This window comes from Balaenoptera acutorostrata, chromosome 20, assembly GCF_949987535.1.
Source record: "Balaenoptera acutorostrata chromosome 20, mBalAcu1.1, whole genome shotgun sequence".
NCBI lineage: Eukaryota > Metazoa > Chordata > Mammalia > Artiodactyla > Balaenopteridae > Balaenoptera > Balaenoptera acutorostrata.
In genome coordinates this window covers 16,449,610-16,471,500 of record NC_080083.1, presented here as the reverse complement: position 1 = coordinate 16,471,500, position 21,891 = coordinate 16,449,610, and the positions used below count along the sequence as shown (strand labels likewise).

The 21,891-nt window shown below is 54.1% G+C and overlaps 1 protein-coding gene across 8 annotated transcripts; it reads right to left on the bottom strand.

The window, feature by feature from the left end:
• Nucleotides 1–6,025: 6,025 nt before the first annotated feature.
• On the bottom strand, nt 6,026–21,836 carry FLOT2 (flotillin 2). 8 transcript variants are annotated; one of them, XM_057536438.1, is made up of 13 exons: nt 21,711–21,836; nt 16,130–16,211; nt 12,988–13,078; nt 10,853–10,943; nt 10,027–10,202; nt 9,800–9,923; nt 9,235–9,353; nt 9,003–9,116; nt 8,782–8,901; nt 8,478–8,692; nt 7,883–8,066; nt 7,427–7,576; nt 6,026–7,311 (listed from the first exon to the last, which is right to left on the bottom strand). In XM_057536438.1, the coding sequence occupies exons 3-13, from the start codon at nt 13,060–13,062 to the stop codon at nt 7,273–7,275; spliced, it is 1,407 nt and encodes a 468-aa protein (XP_057392421.1). In that variant the 5' UTR covers nt 13,063–13,078; nt 16,130–16,211; nt 21,711–21,836; the 3' UTR covers nt 6,026–7,272. The 8 variants fall into 8 exon arrangements, with proteins under 8 accessions (XP_057392421.1, XP_057392420.1, XP_057392425.1 ...); XM_057536437.1 differs by lacking the exon at nt 21,711–21,836 and adding an exon at nt 21,320–21,528; XM_057536442.1 differs by lacking the exon at nt 10,027–10,202 and having other exon boundaries at nt 21,711–21,827.
• Nucleotides 21,837–21,891: the final 55 nt, after the last annotated feature.

Below are 21,891 nucleotides of genomic sequence, written 5' to 3'. Positions count from 1 at the left end.
TCCATTGCTGTGTAACAAATCATCCCCAAACTTAGAAGCTTAAACAACAGTCCTTTTCCTACTTTGCACAGTTTTGGAAGTCAGGATTTCAGGAGGTCTGCTGGGCAGAACTGGCTTGGGGTTTCTCATGCAGATGAAGTCAGATGGGGGCTGGGAGAGCTGGGAGCTGGCCGGGCATCCCTCTCTCTTCATGTAGCTCAGGGCCTATCCATGTGGTCTGCCTGCTTGGGCTTCCTCACAGCACAGTCAGACCGCTTACACAGTGGCTGAAGACTTAAAGACAGAATATTCCAGCAAATAAAGTGGAAGATGCATTGTCTTTTATGAGCTAGCCTTGGAAGTCATATAATGTCACTTCTGCTGTATTCTATTGACCTAAATAGTCAAAAAGTCCACTCAGTTTCAAGGGAAAGGGAGCATAGGCTCCACCTCTAATTGGAAGGACTGTCAAAGTCACACTGTAAGAGGAACATGTAGAATGGAAAATATTGTTGCCACTGTCTTTGCCACTATCTTTGCCATACATGTTTTCATGCATCTATTGGCCATTCTGTGTAGTGCTTGAGCCATCATTTCTCTTTTTCTGTTGGGTTATCTGTCTTTTTCCTTCTTGATTTGCAAAGTATATTCTTTTTTTTTTTTAATTTATTTATTCATTTATTTATTTATTTTTGGCTGTGTTGGGTCTTCAATGCTGCGTGCGGGCTTTCTCCAGTTGTGGCGAGTAGGGGCTACTCTTCGTTGAGGTGCGCGGGCTTCTCATTTCTCATTGCGGTGGCTTCTCTTGTTGCTGAGCACGGGCTGTAGGCGCGCGGGCTTCAGTAGTTGCGGCACACGGGCTCGGTAGTTGTGGCTCGCGGGCTCTAGAGCGTAAGCTCAGTAGTTGTGGCGCATGGGCTTAGTTGCTCCATGGCATGTGGGATCTTCCCGGACCAGGGCTCGAACCCGTGTCCCCGGCACTGGCAGGCCGATTTTTAACCACTGCGCCACCAGGGAAGTCCCGCAAAGTATATTCTGAGTGCTACTTTTTTCCCCCAGATATATGTATTATAAATATCTTTTCCCATTATTCTGAGGCTTGCCTTCTCATATTCTCAATGGGTCCTTGTGCGTGAGTGTGTGTGTGTGTTTATTAATTGAAATTTTTATTGAGACAATTGTAGATTCACATGCAGTTGTCAGAAATAATATGGAGAGGTCTCTTCCACACTTTGCCCAGTTTCTCCACTGGTGACGTTTTGCAAAACTGCAGAGTAATATCATAACCACAGCCAAATATCACAGGATGTTGACATTGATATAACTTACCAATTTTATTCAGATTTCCTGTTTTGCTTGTGCTCACTTATGTAAGTGTATTAAGTTCTACACAATTTCATCACTTGTGTATGTACACGTATCCACCACAATAAAGTTACTGAACAGTTCTAGTACAAGGATCCCTAATGTTTATAACCACACCCACCCCTGTTCCTACCACTGGCAGCCACTAATCTGTTCTCCATTTCTAAAATTTTGTCATTTCAAAAATGTTATATATACCTCACACCCATTAGGATGGCTACTACCAAAAAAAAGAGAGAGAGAAAGAAAGAAAGGGAGAAAGAAAGAAAAGAACAAGTGTTGGTGAGAATGTGGAGAAATTGGAACACTTGTACACTGTTGGTAGGTGGTGGGTATGTAAAATGGTGCAGCTGCTGTGGAAAAAAATATAGTTCCTCAAAAAATTAGAAATAGGGATTCCCTGGTAATCCAGTGGTTAGGACTCGGAGCTTTCACTGCTGAGGGCCCGGGTTCAATCCCTGGTCTGGGGGAAAAAACCAAACCAAAACAAAACAAAAACAATAGCTAAAACATGGAAGCAATCCAAGTGTCCATTAACAGATGAATGGGGCTTCCCTGGTGGCGCAGTGGTTGAGAGTCTGCCTGCCAATTCAGGGGACGCGGGTTCGAGCCCTGGTCTGGGAGGATCCCACGTGCCGCGGAGCGACTGGGCCCGTGAGCCACAATTGCTGAGCCTGCGCGTCTGGAGCCTGTGCTCCGCAACGGGAGAGGCCGCAATAGTGAGAGGCCCGCGCACCGTGATGAGGAGTGGCCCCCACTCGCCACAACTGGAGAAAGCCCTCGCACAGAAACAAAGACCCAACACAGCCATAAAAATAAATAAATTAAACCTTATTTAAAAAAACAAAAACAGATGAATGGATAAGCAAAATGTGGTGTATATATACAGTGGGATGTTTTTCAGCGCTGAGGATGTTATACTAAGTGAAAGGAGCCAGTCACAAAAAGGCAAATATTTTATGATTTCACTTATATGAGGTATGTGTAGTAGAGAAATTCATAGAGACAGAAAGTAGGTCGATGGTTGCCAGGGGCCGGGGACAAGGAGGAATGGGGAGTTATTGTTGAATGGGTATAGAGTTTCAGTTTTACAAAATACAAAGAGTTCTGGGAGATGGATGGTGGTGATGGTTACATAATAATATAAATGTACTTAATACCATTGAAATGTAGGCTTCAAATTGGTTGAGATGGTAAATCTTATGTGTACTTTACCACAATTAAAAATAAAAGTTGTATAATTGGAATCATATATGTAGTATGTAACATTTTGGTACTGATCTTTTTTTTTTAAATTTTTTTATATTTATTATTTTTGGCTGTGTTGGGTCTTCATTTCTGTGCGAGGGCTTTCTCTAGTTGCGGCAAGCGGGGGCCACTCTTCAACGCGGTGTGCGGACCTCTCACTATTGCGGCCTCTCTTGTTGCGGAGCACAGGCTCCAGACGTGCAGGCTCAGTAGTTGTGGCTCACGGGCCCAGTTGCTCTGCGGCATGTGGGATCTTCCTAGACCAGGGCTCGAACCCGTGTCCCCTGCATTGGCAGGCAGATTCTCAACCACTGCGCCACCAGAGAAGCCCGGTACTGATCTTTTTTGCTCAGTATAATTCCCTGGAGATTAATATGTCTTTTTTTTTTTTTTAAACATGAATTTTTAATTTATTAATGAATTAATTTTTTTTTGGTTGTGCTGGGTCTTCATTTCTGTGCGAGGGCTTTCTCGAGTTGCGGTGAGCAGGGGCCACTCTTCATCGCGGTGCGCGGGCCTCTCACTGTCGCGGCCTCTCTTGCTGCAGAGCACAGCCTCCAGACGCGCAGGCTCAGTAGTTGTGGCTCACGGGTCCAGTTGCTCCACAGCATGTGGGATCTTCCCAGACCAGGGCTCGAACCCGTGTCCCCTGCATTAGCAGGCAGATTCTCAACCACTGCACCACCAGGGAAGCCCAGTATGTCTTTTGATAAACAGATATTCTTGATTATTTTTATTATTTTTGGCCACACCTTGAGACTTGCGGGATCTTAGTTCCCTGACCAGGGATTGAACCCAGGCCACTGCAGTGAAAGTGCCAAGTGCTAACCACTGGACAGCCAGGGAATTTCCTCTCTTATAGTTATTGAGTTTTGACTTGTTTAAAAAACTTTTTTGATTATCCTAAGGTCATGAAGATATTCTGTTATTTTCTATATGTTTTACAGTTTTACTTTTCACATTTAGATCTACAACCCATCTGGAACTGATTTCATGTACAGTGTGAGGTTCAAGGTCAAGAACCATTCCCCCCCCCCCAGATATCCAGTATCGTTTATTGAAAAGACTGTCTTTTCCCCACAGTTCTGCATTGCCACTTTTGTCATAAAACAAGTGTGGGTCTTTTTCTGGACTTTCTGTTCTATTCCATTGGTCTACTAAGTGCCAGTATCACACTGTTTTGATTACTAAACCTTTAAAAGTCTTGACATCTGATAGTTCGAATCTTCCGACTTTACTCTTTTTCAAGCTTGTCTTCTTGCTTATTCTTGGTCCTTTGGCATTTCCCCATAACTTCAGAATTAGTCTGTCAATTAAAAATCTCTTGGGATTTTGATTGGTATTATATTGAACCCATAGACCAATTTGGGAGAAATTATATCTTTGCAGTACTGAATCTTTTTTTTTTTTTGGCCGCACTGTGTGGCATGCAGGATCTTAGTTCCCAGACCAGGGATCAAACCCGTGCCCCCTGCAGTGGAAGTGCTGGACCACCAGGGAAGTCCCTGTAATACTGTCTTTACATTCATGAACATGGCATACTGAGGGCATTTTTTTCCCCCTCTTTTTCTCTTATACCCAATGTCAGCAACTCTGGTTGGTTCAAAATAGATCCAGAATCTGAGTGCTTCTCACCAGCCCCCATTGGTCCAAGTCACCATCATATTTCACCTGTATTATTGCAATACAGGTAAGAAGCAACTGTCCCTCTCCATTCTATTTTCAGCAGAGCATTCAGAGTGACGTTCGTATTGTGTTGTCGTTCTATTATTGATTTGTGGGAACCCTTTTTGTTTATTTATTTATTGCCACACCAGCAGCTTGTGGGATCTTAGTTCCCTGACTAGGGACCGAACCTGGGCCCACGACACTGGAATCGTAGAGTCCTAACCACTGGACTGTCAGGGAAGTACCTGGGAGCTCTTTTTAAATGAGATGCAAGCCCTTTGTTAGAAACGCGTACTGTAAATGTTTTTTCTGACTATGCTTGCCTTCTCATTTTAAGTTTCTTTTGATGAACAGAGACTTATTTTGATGGTCTAATTTATTAATTTTTTCTTTATGGTTAGTGCTTTTTTTTTTCATTTTTGTCCTAAGAAATCTTGCCTGTGCGAAGGTCACAGAAACATTTCCCTCTTGTTTTATAAGCTTTATGGTTTGATTTTTTACATTAGATCTATGATCCATTTCAAACTAGTTTTTGTATCAATATATGGAATGAGGTAGGGATTGTGATTCAATTTTTTTCTCATTTATTTATGTATTTTTGCTGCGCAGCATGTGGGATCTTAGTTCCCCAACCAGGGATCGAATCCTCACCCCCTGCCTTGGAAGCTCAGAGTCTTAATCACTGGACCACCAGGGAAGTCCCAATTTTTCTCTCATTTAGACTCAGTTGTTCCAGCACCATTTCTGGAAAAGATTTTCCTGTCTACCTTGGATTGTCTCAGTGCCTAGAATGATCTTTTTACATGTGTCAGATCACATCACTTCTCTTTCGAAGCCCTTCAGTGGTTTCCCATCTCGGAGCAAAGGCAAAAATAGGCCCCATTAAGATTCTACATGAACCAGAAACAGGTTTCCATCCTGACCTCATCTCCCTCCACTCCTCTCCCCACTGCTCATTCATTCACTCACTTCCAAACACACTGACCTCCTTGCTGGTTTTTCAGTCATGCCAGACACACTTCCATGTCAGAGGCTCTGGACAGAAAGCTCTTCTTTGATACCTGCATGACTCATTCCTTTGCTTTCCTCAGTGCTACCTTCTCGTTGAGGCCTTCATCACACTAAAGTTTCAACACCCTCCCGAACTTCCTATTCCTTTCCCTGTTTATTTTCCTCCTTAGCACATACCATTATCTAACATCCTGTATATTTAATTTTTCTTATTTTGCTCCCCCCACCTGAATGTAAGCTCTAAAAGTAGGGATTGGTTTTATTCACTGCAGTCTCCCCTGCATCTAGGACAATTCCTGGCACATAGGAAGCATTAAATTTGTAAAATGAATACAAATACTGAAGCCCAGAAAGATGAAGCTACCTGCCCAAGATTACACAGGTGATGAACAACAGAACTAAAATTTAAACCCAAGCAGTCTGACTCCAGCGTTCACGCTCTTGAGAAACAGTCTCCATTACTGAGTGAGGCTCAGGATGGACAGAGGTGCAGTGAACATGGCAGCCCCTTCCGCCTTCTGTCTGCAGTGGAGCCAGGTCTCCCTGGCCTCAGGTCTGGCTTCAGCACCTGGGCGATGGCGGCCCTGCTCTAGGATGCTAAGGGGGCATGGCCAGGGTGCTGATGCCCCCCGGTGGCTAGCATAGGGAAGAACAGGCAAAGTGCAGCTTTCAGGCTGAAGGGGTGTAGGGGTGGGGGACCTGGTTGGTTCTTGCTTCCCAGTCTCTCCCCTCACAAAAGCCACAATACAGGGTGTGGGCATAACCAGATCTTTATTTTCCCAGAAGGGACAGGCAGCGGGGCAGTGCGGCATCCAAGCCCCAGACCACACATGCAGCATCCACATGCAGGAACAGCTACACAGGCTGGGGCAGGGCAAGGGGTGGGGACTGGGACCACAGGACACCCACAGCACCCCTGCCAGGATGCTTGGGTCCTGGGCTCTTCTGCCTCCACGGGAGCAAGGACACAGAGGACTGGGCTGCTTCCCCACGGCTGGAACCCAATCACTCTGGCCAGGAAGAAAGGTGGCACGAGGGGTGTGGAGTCTGGCCAGTCTACAGCACTGGATTCTGTATAGGGTGGCATAGCTTTGCCCACTGGAAGGGCCCAGCCCGACACCCAGGACAGTACAGCCCTAGTAGGAAGAGGGTCTCTACACTTTCTAGTCTCCAGAAGCGCTAGATCCTGATCCCAGAGGGCTTAGCAGAGTTGGGACCAAGCCCCACTCCACCTAGTAGGGACATGTCCATGAAGGGGACTTCCCTGAGCACAAGCAGGGGCCTCCTAAGGCAGTAGTAAACTGAGGGAGCTGCTCTACACAGGAGGCCTTCCCTCCGTGCCCCTGGGCGGGGAAGAGGTAAGGTATGAGAGCAGGCCTGGGGCTGGGCAGGGGGTTAGTGAATGGCGCTGGCCCTGGGCCTGCAGCCACAGATAACCTGGGGCGAGAAGGGCCAGAGTGGGCGAGGCTGAGGGCTTCCTGGGGGCAGGGACCAGGCCAGGAGAGGGCAGGGTGGCCGTCCTACCCAGAATCCCTGCACCCATGCTGAAGCTCTGGCTGGGGCCACAGGGGGAATGGACAGATGCACAGAAAACTTCAAGGCACCAGGATTCTGAGGAGCAGCAGGGCCACCCCCCAACAGACAGACAGTGATTATACTAAACATCTTCAGCTTAAACTACATGATGTGTGTAGAGGATGGGAGGAGAGGGGAGAGAAAAAGACAAACAGACAAAGGAAGAAACGTACAGGGAGATAAGGGCGGAAGAGACAAACCAGACAAATGTGGCAGTGAAAATGAGGGTGTGGGGTAGAGGAGAAGAGGACGGAGACAGACAGAGACAGGGGAGAAGGGAAGACAGCCAGAGGCCTGAACACGCAGCACTCCTGGTCCCTACAGAATAAGGCACCAGAGTCAGTAACGTTCCCGTTGTCCCTGTGGTACTAAAACGGGTGCTGAAGAGGGGGCGCTGGCTGCTGAACAGTGTGAGCCTTCGGGACCTCACACCTGTGCACCGGTGGCCTTCTTGATCAGTGGTATCTACAAGGATGGGAGATGCCATGAGGCCTTGGCTCCGGGGCCCCCAACCGACCGCTCCGCCTGGGCCAGTCCACTGGGCTGCCCAGCAACCCACCGCGGATGGCTCGACACCCACCTTAGACAGGTCCACGCCCGTGAGGGCATGCACAGAGGCAGGCAGCTCGGCCAGCAGTCGGTTCACTTCTGAGGTCACCTTGCTGTTGTCCCCACTGAGGACCACAATCTCATCGACTTTGGTCAGGGGGGCGGAGATTTTGGCAGCAATCTAGGAGGCAGGGTGGGAGGAGAGCTGGTTGGTACTCAGACTCCATCCACCTGCCCTGTCCAGCATCTCTCCCTCCCGTCTCTACCTCACCCAATCCCAGTGCAGCCTGGGTGGCCTTCATTTGCAATTCATGGTCAGATGGTCCAGTGGGTTAGCGATGAGCCTATGCCTGTTGTGGGGTTCTCTCCCCACTGCTGAGTACTCCCCAGTTTAACCCTCCCAGCCAGCCTGTCGCTGTGTTGCTGACCAGGCCCAGAGAAGTCCAGCACTTGCCCAGCCAGTCCCAGCCTGGGGTGGGAGCCTCACCTGGGGCAGGGCCTCCAGCACCAAGGCCATCTTGGCTGCGTCCCCATATTTCTGGTAGGCCTCAGCCTTGAGTTTCATCCGCTCAGCCTCTGCCTTGCCCATCGCCTCGATGACTGCTGCCTCCGCTTCCCCGATTCTGCGGATCTTCTCAGCCTCTGCCTGTGCCAAGAGGACCTGCTTCACCCTGGGGGAGCCCAGGTGGGCAGGATCAGTGGGAAGTGCCAGGGACCCCTCCAGCCTTGCCTGGGGGCTAACAAACCCCGAGCCTCTGCTTTGGCAGGTGTCAGGGGTAGGGGACCCATGAGAGGGGGGTGCTCTGGCCTTCTGGCCCTGGCCAAGGAGAGGGCACTGGCTCCCAGACGCAAATGAGAGAGGGGACCAGGCAGAGGTGCCCTCTGTGCCAGGCACCATACCAGGCCCTTAAACCTCCTACATCTAATTCAGTCTTCCTGACAACAATCCCACGGGGGAGGTGGGTCAGTCCTACTAGACGGTGGGGGAGAAGGGGCCCCCAAGCTCGGTCAGGAGTGGAGGGAGTGTGTGGGTGGCAGAGGAGCTGGACTAATCCCCCAGCCCGGGCACCAGTGGCACCTACTTCTCGCCCTCGGCGATCTGCTGTATGCGGTGGGCCTCGGCCTCGGCGGGGCAGCGCACTGTAGCAATGAGCTCCTTGTCTGTGCGCAGGATCTCCTGCGCCTCCACTGCAATCTGCTTCTTGCGCTGCACAACCTCAATCTCAATCTCTTCCTGCCGGATCTTCTGCTGCTCACGGGCCCCTTGTAGCTCGTAAGCCAGCTGGGCCTCAGCCGTCTGTGGCAGGAGTGTGGTCAGCATGTCAGAGGCTGGCTGCCAAGTCCTGGGCCCTGAGCCCCAACCCGAGATGCCCTACGGCTTCTCACCTTGATGTTGACCTCCTCACTGAAGGCTGACTTTTGCAGCTCGAAGGCTCGCTTGGAGTCGGCGATCTTCGTGTCTGCCATGAACTTCACGTCCAGCATCTCCTTCTTGCACTCGGCTTCCTGGGAGCAGGAGGGGCAGGTGCTTAGGGTCCCCTGCGCAACTGTGGTCCCACCACCCCTGAGCTCCCTGTCCCTGGGGCTGGGAAGGAAAGCCCACATACCCGGATGCCTGCATCCCTCTCAGCCTCGGCCACTCCGATGTCGGCATCTCTCTGTACCACAGCAGTCTGCGTCTTGCCCAGGGAGCTCAGATAGTCCACTTTGTCATACACATCCTGGGGAGGGAAGGGGGAGTCATCCCTGGGAACAGTCAGAGGCATAAAGGTTCCCCTCTGGCCAAGCTCCGCACTCCCGGATGGACGCAGAGGCCACAGCCTTCCCATCACACTGCACCTTGATGGTGAAGCTGAGGATCTCGATGCCCATGCGGCCGACGTCTGGGGCTGCCACCTCCCGCACCAGCTTGGCAAACTGGTCCCGGTCCTGATAAATCTGCTCCACTGTCAGGGTCCCTGAGGGCAGAAGGATCATGGGCTGGCTCCCCAGGGGCCCAGCCAGCTGGGAAAGGGAGGAGGCATGCAGGTGGAGGTCTGAGTGTATGCAGGGGTCACGCGGTCAGAGCTGGGTCTTCTTCGGTTTCTTCTTAACAGCGTCTAACTCTGAGCCTCCTCCTGCAGGATCCAGGCAGGATGAGGAAAAGTGTCCCAAGCAGCACCAGGTGCCTGACCAGACTGGCAGCCGCTCACCCCCTACTTCAATGCCCTCCTCTTCACTCAAGTCACCTCATGTTTTGAAAGGAAATACTTGACAGAAAACATATCAGCTTTTCAGCTAGAAGCCTCTCAGTGGGACTGACAGAACCCACTGCCCGCCCTGTCCCCTCCCTGGCCATGGCTTGGGGACACTGTGAGGCTCCTTGAAGGCAGCAGAGGGGTCCCTGGGCTGGGCAGGGCCTCACCGAGGATGGAGCGCAGGTGCCCCTCCAGGGTCTGCAGGACGACGTTCTTGATGTCCTGCACACTCTTGCCCAGGAACTGCTCGCAGGCCACGGCCAGGAGCTCCTTCTCGGTCATGATTTTCACCTGCCGGTGGTCACAGAGGCGCCTGAGCCAGGCTGGAGGGAGGCAGACGGAGGCCCCAGACCCAGGAGGATGGTGACGGTACCCCTCCCCTCCTTCTCAGGACCTGGAGGCCTAGGGGCTGGGAGGGGGTGGAGTCTGCCTGAGGCCTCCAGTGGGGAGAAGACACGAGGAACTGCATCTTCACTGGCAGCCCCAGGCCCTGCCACGGCCTCGCTCCTGGGCATCTGGGGCTCCCCACTACCCCTGCAGTCCGCTCTCTGCCCCTCAGCCTGCAGGTCTCTGCAAAAAGGAGAATGAGCAATAGGGGCACAGACAGACAGACAGACTAGGAAAGAGAGGCAGGACAGGGCAGGAGACGGGTCCGGGGTCGCCACTGAGGGTGGGCATCCTCCTGCCTTTCTTTCCCAGGGCACTAAGCCGACAACCCCCTCACCAGAGGCCTAGAACATGGTTGAACCTGCCCTGTGTGGACTTCTGGAGAGCAGGAAGCCCCTTGGCCAGGCACCAAGCTGCGAAGATAACACAGCCTCCGACTCCAGAGCTCCCCTGCCTCACGTGGCCTCGCCCTCTGGTCCCCACCCTGCAGCCCCCTACCCAGGGAACAGGGAAGGCTTGGATTCTGGGGCTTGGCATTTCTGACACCTGCAAAGAACGGGGTGGGGTTAGTGAGACACGAGTTCTCAGCACTGGTTCTGTCCTCCGTGGGCCCGCTGGGGAAAGAAGGGGTGTCTGTTAGTCCTGCTGGGCGGCCAAGAGGCCGAGCGTGTTCCAGTGGCCAGTGGCGACGACACTCTCTTGGCGGGGGGAGCGGGGGCAGGGGCGCTGGAGAGAGACTGCCCCTGGCTGCCGTCCTCTCCTCCTCCCCCCAAACCCCAGCATGGGGACGAGGCAGCTCAACGGACATGCGCGGGGCTGCTGAGTTACTATACCTGGGCGACACCCGTCACAGTTAAAGCTACCCCCTCGGCCGTCTCTACGTCCTCGCAGCGGGGCTGCAACGTCATAATCTCTAGGGAAATCCTGCCAAGAAACGCAAAACAGGGGCATGGGTCTGGGGGCCCAGGGCCTGGGGTGTGGGGAAAGAGTGCGACACCTCACTGCTCCGGCTGGGACGGGCCAGGGGTCCTGCTGCGGGGGAGGACTCTCCGAGGGGTCAGAGCTGGGAGCATGTGAGGAGGAGACGGGTGGGAAAGCAGGCGGGGGGGTGGGGTGCAGATGGCTCACGGGGAGGAGTGGAGTGCGCTACCCACGTGCACACGTGTCCTCTGCTCAGGTCAGCCTGGCTGGAAGAGTGGGAAAGGGAAGCAGAGGAGAATGGGTTGTGGGTAGTCTGGGCTGGGGGAGGCGGGGTGGGCAGAGTCTAGGTGTAGCTGTGTGTGTGTCCTGGGACAGCACGTAAATGCTGGTCCTCTAGGCCATGCTGTGCGGGCTGTCCAGGGATGCCATCTGAACATCCCCCAGGGAGGGGCCCTCACCTGTTCCCTGGGTCTGCTCACACCCTGGGATGTCCCAGGAGGCTGCTGAGAAAGCTCTGCCTTGTAGCCTGGCACGCTGGGAGTCTGTCCCCTGCGAGGGAAGCCCTGCCTGGTCCCTCTACCTGGCAACAGGCTAGGACTTGAAGCCCACCCTCTGGGGTTGGGGCCAGGTGGGCCAGTGGGGGACAGGGCTGGGGTCACACTAGAGCTTCCTGGCCAAGGAGCACTAATCCTACAAAGAGTTGTTCTGCCCAGACAACCTGAGTCCTCAAGGGTCCACAGCACCCAGCTGAAAAGGGACCTGGGCATTTGCAGCTGTTTCAAGTAGAACGTGGGTTTGGAGGGAGATGAGGCTGCTCTAGAAGCGGGTCGAGAGAGGCCTGGACCCCACTCATTCCACACAAGGTGCTCTGAGCTTCTTCTCAGGCCTCTGCCCTGAAGCCTGCCCTCTTGTGGCTACAAGGGGTGGGTGTGATGGGGATAGTCCCCTTCCCCATGAGGGATAACACGATGGGTGAGGAAGGGTGTGGTGGTGCAGGGGTTTTGCCTGAGAAGCTGAAAGACAATTTCATGAGAGGGAAGGGGATGGGTAAGGTGACAGGTAGGTCTCTTCCAGCCTGGGGACCTGCCAGCATGCAGGCTCTGAGGAGCCAGGGGCTTTCTGATGTTCATCACTGCCTCCTCAGTGCCTGGAGCTGACACGGTGCTCAGCAGGGAGCTGGTGAATGAAGCAATGAGGATGGGGACTTGCATGTCATGAAGAAAGCACTTGGACTTGCTAAACGCCCTTGCTCAAGAAAGGGCTTCATAGCTACGGCTGCGTGGCAGTGAGGAGTGAGACAGCAGGTCACTTGCTTTTCCAAGTGAGGTCATGTGCATGATACAGATGGGGTTCCTCTAGCACTTCTTTCCTGAAAATCCCAAAGCGTCCTCATATTGTTCTACTCGCCTTTCCAATATTCCTACAAGGCACAGGGAGGGCATAATTCTCCCCATTTCACGGATGGGGAAGCTGAAGTCTGGTGACAAGAGAGATCTGCTCAAAGGTCTCTCGATACAAATTAGGGGCAGGAAATTGGAGGGCGTCAAGGGGCAGGGTGAACAGAACTCCCCATGGGACCCATCTTCTGGCCTTGCAGGGAGGAGGACTAGGGCTTGACACTGAGGTGTCAGCCTGGAGGAGGGGCCGGCACAGGGCTCCGTGGTGCCTGGAGGACTAGGACTTCTGTAGGAGTCGTTAGGACGGAACCCTCCCTGCCCAGACAGCCCAGCTCTGTCACGAAAGGGCCTGTGTCTCCTGCCTCAACTTACTCCCAATTTAGGCTTGTCATCCAAGGACCCCCACTGGCGGACTTGGGCAGAGCTTCCAGAAGCCCTCGCCCTTTGCCCGCTAGCAGCCCCAGTGAGCGAGGGCAAGGGAGGTGGGGATCTATAGGGATCCATCCTGCCACCCAGCGCAGCAGAGGTGGGAGCAGAGGGGAGAGAGGCACACTCTCAGGAGTGGAGTCCATCGGCTCCTGCCTGCCAGGCCCCGCAGGGCAGGAGGAGAGAAGGTTAGACACAGAGGAGGGAAGCAGGTGGGTTATTACCTGTGCAACCCCTGTTACGAATAGCGGGACCCCCTCCGACGTCTCAATATTCTCACAGCGACACAGGATGGTCATAACCTCCAGAGACAGTCTGAGGAGCAGCCAGGGGGTGGGGAGAGGTAGGGACAGGAAGGGGTAGGAGGGGACACAGCAAACACACACAGTGGTTACCAGACAAGCACCCAAAGCCTGACGCCTGGGGGTGGGGCGGGGCTGCCCTTAGCACTTCAGCTCCCCCCACTGCCAGCTCAGCCTAGGGCCGTAGGGGGACAGAGACACCCCCTTGCTGGCCTGAGGCCTCTGGGTCTCTTCTCTAGCCCCCATACCCTTCCAGTGAGGAGCTGCTGGGCTGGAGGAAAAGGCTGCCGATGCCCTGGGCCCGTGACCTGAGGTTGGGAGGCCTGTGCGTAGGGCACCTGGGTTACCCACCACCTCACTTTCCCAGGAGATTCCTGGCACAATCTGGCAGACAGCCTCAGCTCCACCCTCCGGACACAGGCTAACCTGTGTTTCCAGAATGGGGGGCGGGAGGCCACTCTGGGGATCAATGAGCCACAGAAAATACTGAATCCTGCTCGGGGCACAAACCCTCAAGGCCTGTGCTTCACATCACTAAGAAGGCAATTTAGGGCCAGAAAAGCCCCCCCCCAGATTTTTGGATTTTCTGATCTGGGGGGAAGGGTGTGTCAAGGAAGGCTGGGGGAGAAAGTGTGCCCCGCCAGGATATTCACAGGGACAACTGGGAGACAGCGGAGTCATTCACTTTGGAATTTCCAGAGCTGGGCACAGGCACAGAGTCATGGCAAAGAAAACCAAGTGCTTCAAAGCTACCTGGCCCACCCTAGCTGGGCCTTCCTAGGGCAGCGTGTGTGAGAGTGGGTGCAGGGTGCTGGTCCAGGCAGAGGCCAGGCTGTGGACAGCATGGAAGGTTGCCTTAGACCAGAGGAAGGGAGGAGAGAGGCTGAGGTGAAGGAGCAGAAGCAGGCAGACTCGGGGGGCAGGGAGCAGTAGGCAACGCGGGACCCCCAACTCTACCCTCGCAGTGCCAGCCCTGGGGCTCCAGCCATGCAGATGTGCAAAGGCTGCCTTCACTCGAGCCCCTAAAAATAGCACCTTTGGGTCTGAGAGGACTCTAGACCCAGCTCAGACAGGAACCCACCAAGCTCTCTTTTGGGGAAGGAGGAGAGAGGGAGACAGGAAAGAGGGAGGAGGGAGGGAGGAAGGGAGCGAAGGAAGGAGGCTGCAGCTCAGATGCCAGAGGTGGAGGAATCACTCGGGCAAGGGAGAGAGAGCGGCCCACATCAGGGCCTCAGGATAGGATAGGACGTGGCAGCAAAGTGCAGCAGGAGGGACTTCCCTGAGTCTGGAGAAGAATGGCTGACACCAAGGCGGGTGACATGTAGGATGGCTGTGGAAAGTATCTCAAAAGGCAGGCTGGGCTAGAAACCTCTACTCTGACCTGAGAGGCTCCTGCCAGCCTAGGGAAATAAAGGCCCCAGCTTGTGGAGATGTCCCCCAAGCAGGCTAGGGGCTGGGGAAGGGGCTGCCCCAAACAGGGCCCAGGAAGGGGAGGGGCTGCAGGCTCAGACCACCCAGCAAGTGGGACCAGAGGGAGGACGCTGAGCCTGGGTGTGGGAGATCAGTTTCCTAGGATGAGGACAAGGGCCCCCACCCCTCACTTCCAAGCCTGCTGTCAGAGGAGCTTGGCTCTACTGTCTTGGGGTCTGCTCCCTGGAGCAAGAAGAGGGAGGGGGGACCACGGATGTGGAGAAAGGGCTCCTGGGTGTTGCCCCAGCAGTGGATGCCCGGGCAGGACAGGTCTCTGGGCAAATGGCAAACTCTCTCGGCATGGCTGTACGTCGAGGTGTCTTGACAAGATGCTCTGTCGTCCCAGGACTGCATGGCGGGTGGGGTGGGGTGACAGTGTCTCTGGGGAGGGCACCTCATGGCTTCTGACAGGCCAACTGGCCCCCTCAGGAGTGCTTAGGATCCGCCTGAGAGGAAGCTGTGACCAGTACCGATTACTCTCTGACACTTTTGGCCTTGGGCCAGAAGAGTCCCCCAGGATCCCTCAACTTAGGCAGGGCCAAGTGTGGGGAGAGATGGAACAGTGGAGGGGGTTAGTGAGAAATCAGTGAAGTTTAAAAGTGGTGACATGCTTCCCATGCCCCTGACACTAGCCAACACCCTCAGACTCCCTGAAGCCCCAAGCACTAGCAGCTCAGTGTAGCCACGGGGCGTCTCTCTGCTGACTGGTGGGGATGGGATCCAGGAAGGGGATTTCACTGGAATCTCCGCTGCTTCCCCTTCAGATGACCCTCACCCCCGCCAACATGCCCGCACTTTCGCAGCTCTGCTGCCTGTGTTGCCTGGGTCCTGGCCTGGAAGAATCTGGGCCCCTCCCCTGATCTCCCATAGTCAGGAAGGGGTGCTGGTGGAGAGGTGGCCGGGCCTCATCTCCTCCTGGGTGGGCAGTAAGGGGGCAGGAGAGGCCCAGGCCAAGTCCAGCCCTGCGGCAGGCTCTGGGAAAGCCAGCAGGTAGAGCCTGACGGTGGGCCCTCTGGGGAGCTGAAACCTCCCTTCCCCGAGTAAGTCTCTCCAGACTGATTTAGGAGGTCCAGAGCCATCTTGCCCGGCCCCAGAGCCAATTCCTTAGATCCCTACCCCTTGTCTTTAACACGCTGCTGTCAGAGCCCCTTCAGACTGTATATCCATTCTCTGCCATTTAGCCCCCGCCTGCATTGTCCCAGGGCCTGCACAGGTGAGGGTATGTGTAAGGGGTCTCTTCAACCTTTCTTCCCTTCTTAGACCCACTCCAAACAGGTGTGTATGTAATTAAGGCTTCGTGAATAACTCTGAGCTAGAATCAGGGCATTAGCATTCTGCTTGAATTCTCTGGGACAGAAGTGATGCCCTCAGTGGAAAAGAGCACACCCACCAAGGAGGAGGTGCCCACAGACAGACCTCCTGCATCCCTGTGTAACCCATTTCATCTGCTTCTTAGGAGGTCCCGCCCCCCCAGAGTGGAAGGCGGCAAGTGGTAGATGCTCTAGCTGACCTGTGGGGTGAAGGGGGTAAGGATGGAAACCCTTTTCTCCCTTGCCCACCAGGATGCCCGGTTTGCTGGCCCCCAGGCCCTTACCTCTGAGTGTCGGAGATACACCACCAGGCCCAGGCCCAGCCGCCAAACACATACTGTTTATAGTCAGAACCGCAACAGCCCCCTGGAGAGCAAAGCAAACCACTGCTGGTCAGTCAGTTCTTGGGTCTGTCTACCCTCCATGCCGCCAACAGCAGCTCTGGGCCTTCACCTGCTCTGACACTTGACAACTCCCACTGCTGGGTGCCAGGTGCTGAGGTTACAAATAAATGGAAGGTATGCCCTTAAGGGCCTTGGGATCTAGTTTGGTAGACAGGCAATTTGCATAGAAAGGAGGGTAGCCAATGAGTAGTTCAGAATGTAAGTGCTTTCAGAGAACAGATGAGAGGTCAGTGGGCAGGAGTGAATGGAAAAGCTTCCATCTTTGATTCAACCATCCATTCAGCAAACAAATATTTTTTCATGCTAGGGAAACAGAGATGAAGATAAAATTCCTATCTTAAAAGAGGTGAGACTAGGAGGAGGGACCTTTTCCTGAGATGATGGTCGTACTATGCGATTCGCCTGTTATCAGAGTGACTGCAGTCACAGAGGGAATGCGGGTGGGAGGCTAATGGAAGAGAGTCTCTGAGCCAAGGTTGGGGCCTTGCTCATGTCCAACAGTGAGGCTGGTTCTCTACTCCCAGGGGTTCAGAGTGAATTCATTCTTCTTGTGGGAGTGGATGGGGAAGGCAAGGCCTCAAAACAGAGGCCAACTCATGATACCAACTGGAAAAGAGAAAGGGAAAAGGCCTAAAAAGGAAGTGATTCCTGGAAAAACTGTGTATCAACTAAATAGCATGTTGAACCTGGCCACGACCCAGATTCATGCCGTGGACACGTACGGCATGCTCTCTATACGGAAACGAGAAAAATCAATTCTTGAAATTCTTGTCACGAACCCTCCTGCTGATGCCAAAATTACTCAAGTTCAAGAAAACTCAGTAAAAGCAAGAGGGGCTGTTCACTTGCAGTGCAGACATGTTCAGAAACAGACAATTCAAAGGAAACGTGATGGGGAAAAAGCCAGTGGGTGTCATCATTTCCTCGTTCACAAACTCGGGTTTTCAGGAAAGCCTTAGGGTGTGTTCCTCCCATGATCAAAGATCAGGGCATAGTTTTGTATAGCTGGGTTACAGTGTCTCTCAGGCCCCTTGGGAGGGGACAAGGCAGGGTGGAGGGGCAGAGGGCAGATCATGGAGTGTCAGAGGTATCAGGCCAAGGAGGGGTGTGTGTGTGTGTGTGTGTGTCTGAGTGATGGGGGAGTCATTTAAGCTAAGGAGCAACAGTTATATTTGCATTTTAGAAACACCACTTTGCACCGGGAGGAAGATACCTGGGGGTCAGGGAGGCTGGGTAGAAGCAGCCTCTTGCAGTGACCCAGGCCAGACCTAGGGGTTCACGTGGGGGGATAACTTCTAGAGTAGTCTTGTCCGAGATAACTTCCTTCGAGAGTAGAAATGCTCCCCAGCTGTGCTGTGCAACAAAACACCTACTAGGGACATTTGTTACTGAGCACTTGAAATGTGGCTGGTATAACCAAGGAACTGAATTTTAATTTAATTAACTTAAATTTAAGTGGCCACCTGTGGCTTGTGGCTACCATATCGGACAGTGCAGGTCTAGAGCCTGGGTTTGGGTGGGTGGTCAGGCCGACAACCGAGTAGAGACAATAGAGAGAACCGCGAACCAGAGACAAGTTTTAAACAGGCGGAGGCAAAGGAACAAGGACCCCACAAGAGCGGCGGGCCTGCCAAGTCAGAGAGCCGGTGTCTGGCACTGCCCACTGAGCGGCCAACCCTGTTTCCTGGTCTGCTCTATGCACAGGGTGCAAGCAGCCGAGCCAGAGGCCCAGGGACCAGGAGCAGCCCCGCAACGTGCACAGGGGCAGGAAGAGGTCTTAGGTCTCTGGAGATACGTGTCCTCAGGGCTGCTGCTCAAGGTAAGCCGCTGCAGGCTTCTCCGCCCTGGGGATGGGGTAAGGGAAGCCTCTACGGACAAGCAGTCAGTTTGAAACCCAAACCACCTCGGGATCCAGTGAAACTGGAAGAGGGTCCAAAACCACAGCTTGTTCCACTTCTTCTGGCCTGGTCGGGGCTGGGGCACAGCTTCCTTGCTGTGGTAGCCTCCTGCAGTGACCCAGGCCAGACCCAGGGGTTCACGTGGGGGGATAACTTCTAGAGTAGTCATCACTTCCTCGTTCCTCGTCCCCCCCACCCCGGGGACTTCCCAGTGTGCTGTGGGAGGGGTGGTGATAGTGGTGCGGGGCGCGATGGGGGCGGGGGAGCCCAGGGTGGGTGTCCACCCTTTACCTTTAACTCATTCTCTGACCTTGGGAGCAGGCTGCCACAGCTCAAGCTGGGCCTCGGCCAAGGGCAACATGGCCAGGTTCCCAGGGGTAGCAACAACAGGAAGCTGGGACTGCCAGGCTGTCCCGCCCCCAGCAGCCTCTTCCCCTGGAAGGCATCTTCCTCCCCCCAGCTTCCCGGTCACATTGAGCACCACTCCCAAAAGAGGATGCTTAGGTGGCCCCTCCTTGACCTCCCCAGTTCTCACTGTCTCCAGACGTGGAAGTTTCTCCTAATGTTAGCTCACTTTTTCTAACTCAATCTGCTTTCCTTTGCTCTGTCCTCAACCAAGCTGAAAAATCACAAAATATCCCATGATGACCTCCGTCCTACTCTTAGCCCTCCCCAAACACAGGCGCCAGTCTGCCCTCTCTTTCCCTTCCTGCCCCTCTTCCACCCTTTTCTTCCTACTAGTCAAGAAGACCATCTACAACTCTGCAAGCGGGATTTTTTTTTTTTTTTTTTTTTTGCAGTGCTGCATGACTTGTGGGGTTTCAGTTCCCTGACCAGGGACTGAACCCGGGCCATAGCAGTGAAAGCGCCAAATCCTAACCAGTAGCCCACCAGGGAACTCCCATACAAGGGGGATTTCTTGAGTCGAAATCCCCCTTAGTAGTCTGGCAATGGCCAAATGCTCATAAATGCATAAAATAAGATACAGAAGAAACAAATTAAAGTTATCAAAATGTTAAAACAACCAAATGTGTGATATAGTAATATGTGCTCTGTGTAATACATTAAATAATAAGATCTAGTGGTAGATTTAATAACTGGCTTAATTTCAAAGTAGTGATGAGCATGAATGGTTTTTATGGTACCTGCAACAAAGGCAGTATGGTAGGAAAATATCTGCTAATACTATCATGGACTGTTGCTGACATTAATAATCGTAAGAAACGCTAAATATCAGTTTAGGTTAGTGTGAATAAAAATGTACTATTCTCCCCTCATCCAAATGCAAAGACCTCTAAATTCTATCCACAAACTCCAGGTTAAGAACTTCTGACCTACTGTAGAGGAGAGAGAAAGGTGTATGGTATTTGGATTCCCCTTTTAAACTCCCAAAAGCAGAAACAGAGGAAAAAATTTTACATTACAGAATGAAGGAGGGGGGTTACACAAGAAGAAGAACCTCCAGACTTTTCAAGTGGAAAAGATGATCATGAAATATATCAACATCCTCCTTCTGAAAGTAGGCTGTGTGAGATGCCCCTGGACTTAGATGCAGGCCCAAGTAATGGGGGCGGGGGCGGCGCAGGGCTGGGAGTCCACGTGCTGGAGAGAGCCACAGCTCAGCTGGATCATCTCAAATCCCAAGGTAATATTATGCTGGGCATTCTCTCTCTCTCTCTCTTCTCTTCCACCCTCCCTTGACTCCAGTTCTCTTAATTCTCAGCGCGGCCTCCTCTCCGCACCCCTAAAACAGCTTCGAAGCTAGCACTGCCTTGGCCTCTGGCCAGAGGACCAGGTTCCTGGCAACCAGAAGGCACAGAGCAGCCCACCTCAGGGGTTCCTCTTGCCCCTCAGTCTCAAGGATCTCCACAAAGACGGGACTGGAGCTTTTGTCTCCTCAGCCCAGCATCTAGGTTTCTAGAGAGAAATCCCACAAGAAAAACCAAGTGCGATGCAGATTCGGGTTTCTAAAAACCTTCTTTAGGAGTGGTGGCTGGGAGACTGGCCCAGTTCTTATAGAGGAGCAGGTTTGGCTTCAGTGCTCTCTGGGGGTCTCCCTGGTGACCCCAAGGCTATCTTTTCTGGTTTTCAGGGAAGTGAAGGATCTTAGTTCCCCCACTGGAGTAAGGTGCTAGTTAGGGAGACTGGGGATTTCCCGTCCCAGGGGAGAGATGGATTTTGAGATCCAAACTGAGACAGAGGCCATGTTCTGGGGTGAAAGTTCCCAATGGATTCATCACACCTCTCAAAGGTGGGCAGCTACAAGCCCTGGCCCAGCCCACCCTCTCCTGTTCATTCTGCAGCCGGCCCTAACAACTCTGCACAGGCGGAGAAGCCACACTGACAGTGGGAAGATACGAAGGATTCCTGCAGCTACAGGCCTCCAAGCTGTCAGGAAACACAGCCTCTCCCCAGCACCCGCACCAGGGGCTGCACGAATTGGTGGCTTGAAAGGCTTCTGCCACTTCCCAAGATACCCAAATATACAATTTAAAGAGCAGCCTTAAGGCAAGATATCTCTCCCCTCCCCAATACTGCAGTCCCCCAGCCCCACCTAAGCTCACAGAAATTCTGGAGTCTGCAGCATTTTGCAACCAGAGCAACACAGAGCCAGGTTTCTGTAGAGGCCGCACCCGCGTCCCTGGGGCGGGCAGTGCCAGTTAACTCCAGCAAACCCAGCCTGCTGGGAATTAACGGGTCTGTGCCCAGAGCCCAAGGATTCATGTCCAGGGCCCCTCCCCAGACGTGCACCTGCGACCCAACCCCCGTCCCAGGCGCTGGCATCCGACCAGACTGTTCCCGGAACCCCAAGGTTTCAGTTCGGGATCCCCTAGGCCACAGGGGAGACCCTGCCAAGGGGAGGAAGCAGAGAAAGGAGGGAATAAACACGGTTAAACACGCAGGGCGGGGGAGGTCGGCGGAGACCCTGGCCTGTGCCCTAGGGCGCAGAGCACGGCAAATGGGAGAATTGGGGGGGGGTCCCTCCTGGAAGGGGTCTCAGGTGCGGCCCGGAGCGCCGTAGGCTCAGGCCCCACCCCCGGAGCCCTTCCCCGGCCTGGCCCCTCCCCGTTCGCTCCCCAGCCCGGCCCCCGCCCTCCCAGGCACAGCCCCCGCCGCAAACACCCTCCAGGCCCTGGGCGTCCCAGACCCACCTCCCTCGCTGCCCCCTCACCTGAAACCACCAGCGCCTCGTTGGGCCCCACCGTGTGGCAATTGCCCATGGCGCCGGCGGGACGGAGGGCCCTCGGGGGCCGCAGAGACCTGGACAGCAGCAGCCGGCCCACTCCGCGCCCGCCCGCACCGCCGGCCGCGCCCAGCCTATCCCACCACCCCCAGCGGCCGCCCGCCCGCGTCCCTCCGCGGCCGCGGCCCCGCCGGAAGTGTGGCGGCGGAAGGCGGGGCCGGCGTGTCGAGGGAAGCAGCCAGAGCTCAAGCCGCGGCGATCAACACGCTTTATGACACCGCGTCGCCATCGCGGGGCCCAGCCCTCAAAGGCGTCCCTCCACTCCCGCCGGGCGCCTCGATAACAACCGCCCTGCCCTTTCTCACCTCCCAGCACCCACCTTACAGCGGCCGGCCCTGGAGTCAGCCCTCCGGGGCTCCAATTTCAGCCCGTGCTCTTACTAGCTGGGAGACCTTGGGCGAGTCCCTTACCTGGCTGCCTAATCCCGCCTCTGGAAAAAGGGGATAATGTAACTACCTAGCCACACGGTCGAAAAGGGCCCAGCTGAGTATTCTCAATGT